The sequence below is a fragment of the Buceros rhinoceros genome, unplaced genomic scaffold (assembly GCF_000710305.1).
Source record: "Buceros rhinoceros silvestris isolate BGI_N320 unplaced genomic scaffold, ASM71030v1 scaffold25893, whole genome shotgun sequence".
In the NCBI taxonomy this organism is placed as follows: domain Eukaryota; kingdom Metazoa; phylum Chordata; class Aves; order Bucerotiformes; family Bucerotidae; genus Buceros; species Buceros rhinoceros.
In genome coordinates this window covers 18,821-30,208 of record NW_010402273.1, presented here as the reverse complement: position 1 = coordinate 30,208, position 11,388 = coordinate 18,821, and the positions used below count along the sequence as shown (strand labels likewise).

The 11,388-nt window shown below is 53.1% G+C and overlaps 1 protein-coding gene across 1 annotated transcript in view; it reads right to left on the bottom strand.

Moving 5' to 3' along the window:
* The window catches only part of WNT8A (wingless-type MMTV integration site family, member 8A), a 3,710-nt gene extending 639 nt beyond the window's left edge, over nt 1–3,071 (bottom strand). Inside the window, exons 1-6 of the mRNA XM_010132588.1 lie at nt 3,001–3,071; nt 2,876–2,909; nt 2,531–2,669; nt 1,445–1,570; nt 1,179–1,321; nt 2–181 (exon numbers count right to left, since the gene is read on the bottom strand). Of these exons, the coding sequence (XP_010130890.1) occupies nt 2–181; nt 1,179–1,321; nt 1,445–1,570; nt 2,531–2,669; nt 2,876–2,909; nt 3,001–3,071 (693 nt within the window). The remainder of the gene's footprint in view (nt 1; nt 182–1,178; nt 1,322–1,444; nt 1,571–2,530; nt 2,670–2,875; nt 2,910–3,000) is intronic.
* Between the last annotated feature and the right edge of the window lie 8,317 nt (nt 3,072–11,388).

Genomic DNA, 11,388 nt, shown 5'->3' with positions numbered 1-11,388 from the left:
CGCTGTTGCCGGCTCTCATCCGCCTCTTGTCCATCTCCAGCTTGTGGGCTTGGTCATATTTTATCTTCAGGTAGTTTCCGATCTCACGGAACTCGGCGAGCTGGAGCCAGCAGGTCTGGATGCTGCAGCTGCCCGACACCCCGTGGCACTTGCAGGCTCGCTTCATCGTGGCTTTCACGGCCTTGGCGGGAAAGGTGGAGAAATTAGGAGCAGCAGAGCACCATCATTTACATCTCAAAATCAGGCTCTATGGCACTTCTAATCTGAGGGGCAATGGGTCAGAAGCAGCTCGTGCTGGTTATGACTGCAAGGACTTCCAAGGCAGGAGCTGATGCTCTTATATCAGTTCCTGGAAAACATCTGATCCTCTTCGCTAATTTAAAGGACAGTGATAACAAGTAGGCACAAGCTGGTGTCTCCAGCCCTGGCAGGAGCTGTTTCTCTGGGCCAGGAAAACAGGGCCTTTGTCCGGTCATGCCCTCCTCATGCTGCTCGCCTCGCTCATTGCAGCATCACCCATCCTTGCTCTCAGAGGTTTCATTCAAAATGTGTGAAACTGCTTCGGAATAATCATACCCAACCTCCCTGCCTCTCCTGCAGGCCAAGCACTTCACAGATATTATCTACCTATCTCCCTCTGGTATTTCTAAGGTCCCAATCGCTGGTATCTATGTGAGATTAAGCCTCGACACACCCTATGAGATAGGTATGTTAAGTGTTGCCGTCCTTGTTTTTACAGACAAGGAGGTTTGGCAAGGTGCTGCGAGCCTCAGCCCAGGCGGGGAGCGAGTCTGGCAGCCAGCCTGTGAGCGGGGCCAGCTCCCACCTGGCTTCCCCGGCCAAATAGCTTGGAAATGCATATAGCAGGAAAGTGAGGTGGTTTTGGCTTTGTTTTATAGACCAGACAAGAGTTAGGTGAGTTTAAAACCTCTGCATTTCTGACTAAGTGGTGTGGCTGGTACACTGTACATGGCTGCAGAAGCTGGGAGTGGGAACAGCTCTTAGAGCAGCTCAGGTTTAGGGTCAGGTTCTGGCTGCAATTTTTCCCCTGGGCAAACACTACAGGGCTTAGATTGTCACAGAAGGCTGGATACGGGGATCTGATCAGCCTGCCAGACTCTCAGATTTTGTTTTCAATATAGATTAAGCAGTATTATTATTAAAAATGTTTGACTTACAAGTCTCCCGACCTCGTTGTTGTGCAGGTTAATCAGGGCGCGGGTATCATGTCCTGTTTCCAAAGCATCCACAAAGAGCTTGGAAATCCTCTCCCCAAAGTCGACGTTGTCACTGCATCCTCCCCAGACCCAGCCTCGGCCACCTGCAAGACAGAAGCACGCTAAGCACAGAACCACCTTGCTGGACCAAATTCTGCCCCGAAATCCAGGAGGCTGCATGTGGGGATGGAAAAACAATATCAGCCTGTCCTGAGAAGGCAGCTCACCGACGCGGCCGTTCCTGGAGTCGTCGCAGCCGCAGCTCTCGAAGTCTCCCATGCTGCAGTTCCTGGTGAGGGTGTACATGACGCCGGCCGAGCTGATGGCGTGTACAAAGGATGTTTCCCGGGTAGCTGGGGGAGAGGGGGGGAAAAGCTGTCAGTTGCTGACATAAACATCAGCCCTGGTTTACTGAGAATGAAGCTCTCCCATGCTGCAAAGGTGCAAGAAGGAAAAGAACCCACCCAGTTTGTGCTACAGAAGGTAAGGTGCTACAGAAATTAATTGCTGCTGACTGGAATCTCTTCAGGCTTCAGCAATAAAGGTTTCAGCAATTCGGTGTAATATTATGCAGGGTCCATGCATGGGATGGAATTTTTTGGCAGGAGCAGGAACAAAAGGCAATGCCTCAGTCCTGCTCTGGCCGAGGTTAGTTATCCCTCCCTTCGCCTGGCACTCAGCTCATCTCTGCCCTTCCCTGCTCGGGGGGTATGTTCCTGCTTTGATCTTGCTTGCTGGGGAAATCCTCATTGATCTTGTTTCAGTCAGTCGTTGAACCTGTGCTAACAGCTGTCCGCACCCACATTGCTCATCTAGTTTCTCTTTTGGCTTTCTTAACAGGTTCAGATAGAGATGCTGCTCTGGGAAAAAAGAGATTTCTGCTTGTTGAAGTAGAGAGTATGGGAATTTATCCACAACTTTCTTATGAAGTCAGTTTCTCAGTGCCCATCTCTGGTTTCTCCCTTTGTCTCTCCTCGCTTCTCCCCACTGCAAGCTCAGGTGCCTCCAGCATTTCACTCCCTGGGATGCTGTGCACACAGGGGCAGGAGCAAGCCACGGAGCAGCACTGCGGGGAGGACCAAGCTCCAGGCTAGCTTGGACAGAGATCCAGAAAGAGCCTGGGGTTCCAGGGAAAACACTTGCACTATTTATTCCGCCACTTAATACAGACAGAGAAAAGACAACCATGATTTTTGGGACACCACAGCCCTTCTCCATTAGCAGCCCCAGCTCTCTCCAGAGCGCATCCCAGCTCATACCCAAAGGCCTCCCGGGACAGGGATGCTGGTGCTGGCAGGTAAAGGTGCACTCACCACTGCGGAGCCGGTTGTGGGTGGAGAGCTGCAGGGCGCTCTCGGGGCAGTTCCAGCGCTCCCACCCAAACTGGAACTTGCACTCCTCCATCCCGCTGTGTGCCCCTGCCGCCACACTGCTGGAGTACGTCAGGTAAGCCTGGCACGGGAAAGAGCGGGGTTAAAATCCACCCCGTTTTATCAGAGAAAACAGGCATAAATGGGTTGCGAGTCCTTTCGCCCAGCGCATAGCAGGACTTGCAGCCAGTATGCTCTGGGAAATCGGGTTCCTTGGAAAAGTTCTATTTCCCATTTGCAAAACGAAATTGCTCTACTTAAATTCCTGACAGCCTGTGTGTTAATTACCTTGGGTCCTGTCATCAGAAAGTTATTCACAGACCTGAAACAAAGGAAAGAAAGTGAGTCACAGAGATTACCACAGGCTGAAGAGCATCCCTGCAAAATGCCCCTTCCGCCGAGTCGGACCCTACCATGCTGCTGCGTGGAGAACGGTGCCGTAGACCCCCGCGATGGAGAGGATGAGGAAGGTGCTTCTCTTCATGGCTCTCACGAGGAGCGGGGTTGGATCCCTTTGGCTGATCCGCAGGTCTCTGAGTGAGCAGGGCCGCCTCCCTCTGCTCCTTCGCAAGGTGAGCTATGGGGATGGAGGGAAGCTGCAGGAACCTACACCCCTGATATTTATAAGGTGAAGTTGTGAATAGTCAAAACCCCCCATTCATTTGCTACCCAATGACTTAATGTGGTAAAAAAGCTCCCTCTCCAATGGGTGACAAGGAACCGCCTAAGGTTGCACTTCAAAAGGCGGCGCGGTGTCCCTGGGAGCGGGATGGTCTGAAGGAGAGCAAACTTCCCTAACAATGGGACACTTTTAACTCTCTTCCCCACCACCAGCCATCTCTTTCTCCTGTCCCCAAGTCCGCTTGCCTTCTCTTTTTCATCCTCTGCCTGCCAGCAGAGGCTGGGTCCCTGCGTCCCTCTGAAATAACAAGCTGATGCATTTCTATAGTCCCCCTGCTATCTGCTGCTCCCTCCTCCGAGAACTCCCCCAGGAGTTTTAACAACCACTCTGTGAAGATATACGGGGGATGGACCTCCCAGGTCTCCTTGATTCGAAGCGATGCCTTTAACGGTGGGGCTTTTTTCCCCTCCTCGCCTCTTCATGATGAAAGTTCCTGCATTTCCATCCTGATAACAGTGTGCAGGGCTCGGGAGCGTTTGGAAATCTCTCTAATTCACACGGCTGCAGCTTGGGAACACTGTGTGAATCATTTATGCGGTTTGCTCCATGCTCAGTGCTGTAATTAGGGGAACAGTTTTCAGGGCTTGGTAATTTCCCCACAGCGAAGGCAGCTGCAGCAGAAGCGCGGCTGCTCGCTGGCTCTGCAGGCAGAAGTGCTGCCCGTAGCCCTGAGCGGAGCGAGGAGCCTCCACCACTGCCGAGCCACCAGCCATGCTCAGGAAAGGAAAATCCTTATCAGAGGAAACCCAAAAAAGCCTCTTCATAGTTACAGCCAATATCATTAAGGGCTGTAAAAAGCTGTAACGCTGCAGATGGAGCAACAGCGAGAGGGCGTTCATGGAAACTTCCTGTTCTGTTTTCTTGTGGCTGGATGGTCCTAACCAGGGGCTGGCTCAGCCCAGGCAGGGATCCTGCCTGCTGAGCAGGGCAGCGTGGGTGCTTAGCCCAAAAGCAGTGCTGTGCTGTGCCAGCAGTGCCAAGCAGCTCTATGGCTCTGCCAGGCACTGCCCCATGCACATGGGTGCAGCATCTGCCTGGTGCTGGCTCCGTGGCAGGGCAGAGGTGCTGCCCTGCTCCTCCTCTCAGCTCCCTGGCAGACCCCTGGGTACACTGGCCTGCTGGCTGTCACTGCAGGGTCACTCACGAAGGGGCTGCAAATGTGAGGTTCAAGGGAACAGGACTGCGTGTGGCACCTGGGGGGCTGTGCCACATGCAACAGGGGCCACGGGGGGATAAGCTCCATCTTTGCACTCGGGTGAGCAGCCGCAGCCAGCAGCATTACGGTTCAGGCAGGAGGCTGCATCTTAAAGGACATCAGCAAAGGACTTTGCTCTCTTGCCATGAAATATGTGAGAGCGTTGCAACGGCAGCAACCTGCCCTATGGTTTTCCACACCGCAGTGCTGGATGGCTGACGTGCAGATCCGTCGGCTTAGGTCCCAGGCAGCTGGGGGGCTGTCACTCCTCTCCCTCCTTCCCAGGAGCAGGCAGATGAGCCCCTCACTGCTCCTGGCTGTGGGAAGCACGGGGACTCTCCTTCTCCTGCTGCCTGTCTGCATGTTAGTGGGAGAGGAGAACCCTCTCCCTCCAGATCCTGCAGAAGAGAAACCTGGTGTCAGCTGGGCAAAGCCGCAAACAACTGTTTGCAGCTGGAGAGTTAAAATTGCAGATTGGTTGAAAAGCAGGGATGCAAAATACCTTCCAAGTGAGCACAAAGCTTGTGTAGTCCTGCCAGTATGGCAAACCCCTCCTGAGTCAGCATTTTAATCGTTACCCTCCCGAACAGATCCTGCTTGTTAGAGCTGTCACAGCACCATTACTGGGAAGAAAGCGTTTGCCATGTATCAGTGAAGTTCATTGACTAAAGCCCACGCGTATGGTTTGGAAATCTGCTGTTTCCATGCAGGTCAGGTTGGGGATTTGTGTCTGGCTGTCCCCTGTTCTCTTGTTTGAGAGAGCTTGTACAGCTAAAAAACTGTTGGCGTGTCTGCCGTGTCAGTTCACACATGATATTCCTATCACACGCCAGAAGGATGACAGCGTCTCTGGGCGTGAGGCTCTGCACTTGGCAGGATCACACAGCTATTTGCCTGGGCTATTAAAAATGTCCTTTCCAATTAAAGTCAGAGGGATCTTAAAAGTCACTTGTAACATTGTCACTTACGCTAGTTGTCAGCAAACAAAGCAGCGTGCTGGGACAAGCCTTTCTGCACTGCTGCAGATTTTTTTCCACATTTACAGCTCAGTCCCGGTGAGCAGGAGCCAGTGCTTCTGTGGGGTCATCCAGGCCCGGCAGAGCGATGGGACCGCAGCGATCCCAGTCGTGTTGCTGCTAGGCTTTCTCACCTTAGGCAGAAGCAGACTTTGGTCTTGCTGAGTTAATAAATTTTGCACTTAGAGCGCTTAATGCAATGTCCTTGCAGTACAAGAGATTAAATACAGCTGTGTCTGTTGGGTAAACTGAGGCACAGAGCTGTGCGACCTTGAGACCTCAGGGGAAATCGGTGGCAGAGCTGGACTGGGTGTAGCTGTTGGCTGATTTTGATGCTTTGTCCATAGATTGCTAGGCACGTGTGGGCGAAGCCTGGCTAGGCTCTCCCACCACCCATCACCCACGAGATAATCCCTCCAGCTGCAGCCTGGGTCACCTGGGCCGGAGGTCCCATCTGTGAAATGATGCCAGAGGAGCTGCTGCTTGGTTTTCTTATTGCCCAGAAACTTCCTTTTGGTTTGGTCTTGGATGGGGGAAAAAAATCTGAAAGGATAATTCTGTTGTGTTTACCTGGTTATGCAGAAAACAAGGTGTCAGTCGTTCTGGGCAGCCTCAGACCTCAACGTGAGGCATCAGCCACCCGGCACGGGGGCACCACAGGAGTTCACCCATGCGCTGTCGCAGGGCAGGCTGTTTCAAAAGCGCTGTCCGGAATGTCAGCTGGAGCCCCTCTGCTTTGCTGATAAAATGTTGATGCTTTATTTCTTATTTTCTTGTGAAGCGACCAACAGCCAGTACTTTTCACAAGATGATCGAAATCCTAAAACATCTTGGTATCTGCCCCAAGTCAAGAGACAGTAGTAATACATACAGTCCCATGCACCCATAAAACCCTCTTCACGTCAAAATGTGGCTTTAAGGGAATTCAGGCACCAGAAAAATCGCTTTATATAAGTGCCACATGCTCTGCTGGGCAGCGGGTCCTGCAGGGACGGGGTCTTGGCTTGTCAGGGCAGTGAGCCCCATGGCTGTGGACAACAGTCCACTTACTAAATTGCCCTCAGCAGGTGACACATTCAGAGCCCCAGCGTCAAATCCTGCATTGCTGCTTCATCAGGATAAAACTCCACCTGGGTCATTAGAAGCCACCCCGCGCTGGAGGTGGAGGATGCTTTATGGTCCTCTCCCGCACCGCTCGCCCCAGGAAGCCGCTGGAGCCCCCGCGGGTGATGGCATGTCCTTGGTATGGACGCAGCCAGCCACTCAGCAGAGGGGACGTGTCTCTGTGCTTCAAACACTCCATCGCGGAGGACTGTGGCCGCGGGGCAGTCCTCCTGCCTGGGCAGCTCTAAGCAGGAACTGGGGTTTTTTTCAGTCTTACCAACTTTCCTGTACTGAGGAACTATGTCCCCATTGCTCTGCCTTCTGCACGGTCCTTCCTGCGATTCCCAGCAGGAGCAAACACCAGCAGGGCCTTGTGTGAGTATGTGTTGATTAATGACTGGTAATTGAGGATGGAGGTGAAACTGAAATCGGGTTCTATGCCACACCAATGCCACGGGCTCAGTCCTCTTCACTCCTAGTTGGGACGTAGTTAGAAGTGCCTCACTGTTCCCTGACAACAAGTTTAACACATCCAACAGTGCCAGCTTAGGGTGTGCTTTCCTGGTGACAGAATTATCCCAAGGACATCCTGTCCCCTGCCTCCCTGCAGCACTTTGTCCCACTCCATGCAACCAGTGTCTTACTTTCCACACAGCCTCCCATGCGGTGTGATGGGGCGAGGAGCGAATGTCATCAGCGAGGCCACAACGAGCAAGTCCAAGGTAACGGCTCTGCTGCTGGAGGAAACATCCTGGAATAGAGTTCAGGACCATCAGGATGTCAAAAGCCAGCACAGGGGAGGCACAGGTTGGGTTTTACATCTTTTGGTTTCAGGAAGCAAAAACTTGGGTTTGGAACCAAATTCTGATTTTTCCAGCCACAAGCTGGCTGGGGACATGGATGTGTTCCCGCAAGGGCTGTCCAGATGACTCAGGAAGAGCTTGTCCTGATGGGGGTAATGTCCTGATGGGGGCTGTAGAAATGGCCCCACGCCTCTGCGCATAGGAGGTTGGATTTAGGCTAGAGAAGGAGAAGATGGTGCAAGTGAGAGAGGATAAAACTCTTTTTTCCATCTGCAAGTGGGAGATTTAATTTGCTGCAGGTCCATCATGTGTCAGGAACGAGATGGGCAAGCATGGCCCTGCCATGGCAGGGGGAGGACAGGCTGGGTGACAGGTCGTGGTCCCTCCGGCCTGACTGACAGCTCCTCCGCTCTCGGGGGCAGAGGCTGGCAGCGGGTGTTTGCCCTGCGAGCAGCAGTACCTGTTTGCTGGGGAAAGCCGCTTGTCGGTCCCCAGACTCCCACGTGGCACTGCCAGCCCTGGAGCCAGCAGCCGTCCCCGGCACTGGGGCACGGGCTGCTTGTTGGCGCAGGGCAAGCCAGGGAGGTGCAACCCCCGGCCAAGTTGTCTGGGGGAGGCTGTGGGTGCTGCTGCACGGCTGCTGAAGCAGAAACTCACAGGAGCGCTCAAGGCGGCTGCCTGAGCCCAGGAGCCAAGCTGGGACACTGCTGCTGGGAAGAACAAGGCTATTTCACTTGCAAGCAGATGAAGGGCATTTCTTCTCCTCCCTCCCCCCCGTTTTTGCATTGTGTGTTTTAAAGCTGTACTTTTCCGCTATGTTCTCACTCCAGTGACTTCCCCACTCCCCTCCTAAGCCTCTGTCTCCCCATCCTCACCCGTTTCCAGACTCCCAAAGGCGGCTCCCTCGTCCTCCCAGCATGGGGGCAATGAGCCGAGGAGCCTGTGAAGTCAAATGTCTCGATAAAGCTCTGGCATGTCCCTCAGTGGCATCCCCTCTGTGCTGCAGAGGGGTCACCTCTCCTGCCTCCTCCCACCTCTCCAAACTCTCCTGGCCCTTCCAGTGGAGCATCGTTTCCTTGCTGAGCATCTGCTCACGGAACAGAGCTGTTGTGGGGCTAATGGGCCACTCTGGCTGAGTTTCCTAAACCCCAGTGGCTGCTCCAAGCCTCTGTCTCCACAGCATCCAAAAATGATGCAAAGCTACTTCTGGGCCATGACATATCCAAAATTGGTCCTGCTGTGTCTTGAGTTGCCCTGAAAAGCAGGACAGAGTAAAATATCCACTTTTAGACCAGGTGTCACTGACTCTTGAGAGGGCTCAGCTGCCTGGTTGTCCCTGGAGAGGCAGCTCCATGACCTGATCAGCCTCACCTCACCTCACCTGCCTCCTTTAGGTGTGAACTTCAAAGCCTACAGGGCTGTTTACACAGCAGTGGTATAAAGTAGGGACAAGTGTTTTGGTTTTGTCTCCTTCTTCAAAGGAAGTGTCATGCAAAACGGCGTTAGTGCAGCAGATAGGTTACTGTGGGCATCTGTGAGGGGAACAGAACTCCATCCTGGCAATGTGTCACCTCGGCAGATAAAAGCCTGTCCAGGAGGAGATCGGGCACTTGATATGAGGGAAAATTATCACCTCCTTCTTGATCGTTCCCAGCCAAACTTAAGTTAAATTAACTGATTACAGCCTGGCTCACGTGGTGCTCCCCAGCCTTTCCCAGCGTGGTTCCTCGCACCGTCCCTTTGCGACTGTGGCTCCATCCCCTCTCCTGTCCCCATCCATTTCGCATCATGGGGAACAGATTAAGCCCAGAGATCTTAATTTCTGAGCTGGGGAGACACGTGTTGGTGCTGGCTGAGTCTGGCACTCTGAGCGTGGGAGGTTTTGAGACTCGCAGAAGAAAATGGTGATTTCAGCTATGAATGTTTTCTTAAAACTCATCCGTTTTTCTTTGGACAGAGGTGATTTGGGGTGCAAAAAGCTGAGGCTGCTCCTCAGGGATCCTGGGCCAGAAAGCAACTTCAAAAACTCTTTGAGTCTTGCTAGGAAAAACAAAGTAAGGAGAAAACCTGTTTCTGGCACTTGCTTTGCCCCAAGAAGGTGGTGGGGAACCTGTGCTGCTCAGGGGCTCGCTCCCCCCATGGTGCCCACTGTGGCTCAGGCACTGTGCTCTCCCCGCCCCGAGGAAGCTCCTCCTGCCTTGCCTGTCTTCTCACAGCTTTGAGCTGTGCGTTTCCATTTCTTAGTGGAACTGGGCATGATACATATGCTTTAACGAGTCTGCAGATGAAGGCAGTGGTGAGGTGGGAGGAGATGTCTCCAGTGCTGAGTTCAGAGTGAGGTGACATCTTGTGGCAAAGTCTCTGGCTTTACTAAACTAGTTTTAAGCCTTTACTGTTTGCTTAAAGTTGACCCAATGGGAAGGCAGAAGGTGGGGATCTGGCTCCTGGGTCCCGCTGGTCAGTCTCCAGGCATGGAGACCTGTTAGGACCCTCTGTAGGCTGAATTTTTCTTAGTGAGACCCTTTGAAAACAGAGTTCCTTGATCACATCCCCCCTTGAAAATCTGAACTGTGGTAGTTTTGGAGGGAGCTTTGCCCAGTCCCTTCCGGGATGAAAACAGCACGTTTTGCATCTGTTAACTCAGAGAGGGTGGAGATGGAGAAAAAGCTACAGTGCTGGGATCAAGCACAACGGAGCAGCGTAGCATGAGCAGAAGGTGCAGTGACCCCCAGGGCAGTGTCCCCAACAGGCTGGTGACAAGGCTCCCCCCTGTGGGACATCCCCGCACCACACACCAGTCCCATCCTGTCCCAGCCTCTCACGCACCCACCAATGACCAGTGGGTGGCTGATGGACACATCTGGATGGGACAGGCTTCCAAAGGCCCCCCCACCTGAGCAGCTCAAGTGGCAGCTGGGACTGAAGCCGCCCAGTGCTCCCACCTGCCAGAACAACACCCAAGGATGTTTCGACGCTTGTTGCTCAGGTTGACTGGCCCATCCCAGGGATTTTCAAGCTCTATTGGTTAAAAAAGTGTATCGGCATTGTGGCTCTGTGGTTTGTCTGGCTGTGCTCAGAGTGACAAGGAACAATATTTCAGCAAGATGTCCTTTCAGGGACAGGAAAGCTTGTCTGCACATCACTATGGGGGAATAATATATTGGGCAATAATGGAGATCCAGGGGCTCTGTGTTGCACTGGACTTCTGCTGCCTGTGTGAGCAGCAGGGAGGCTGCCCAGGCGCCTCTTGTGCGAAGGCGGTTGGTATCACCGCTCCCAACTCACACGTGGTGAAACCGAAGTGTGATGAGATGTGCTCAAGGGGAGAGGCCCGGAGCACACGTTTCCTAAATCCTCCCGGTTCACCTCCCTGGCAGCCTGTTTGCTTAAATCTCCCCAACCCCACTTCAGTCAGCATCGTTAATGTATATTAACCGCCAGGTAAGCTGGGCACCATCGGTCCTGAACACTGGCAGGTCCGGCTGGAGGCACCCAGTGCCTGCAGGGAAACCTGGCCCTGCTCCCATCAGTGCTTGGTTTCCTACCTGGCTCCTGCAGGAGTGACCGGGGGGTTAATCTCGGGGCTCAATAAATTGCCTTCCCAAGGGGTCTGAGTGCAGCATCATCCCCTGAAGCAGGACCCGGCCCCAGGGACTCGGTTCACACTGATGCAGAGACCAACGGGTGTTGCTGGTTGAGGCATTTATCCCAGCCTTACAGAGAGAAAAAGCATCCCTGTCCCTTGAGCACAGCTCTGGGACTTACATCTTTTAGCCCATTCTGCATACTAAGGACTATTTTAGGTTAAGCTCTTTTATTTCCACTTTGGCTGTGCACCACCAAATGCTTCAGTTTATAAAAGCAGGTAAGTTAAAGCTTTATTAGTCCTTTGTTCAGCTGGAAAATAAATAAAGCCAGGGCCAGCACCATGAGGAGCCAACGTTCACGTCGAGGCAGCTCCCGTTTGAAACAGTCTTCAATTATCTATTGAGAGCAGGGAG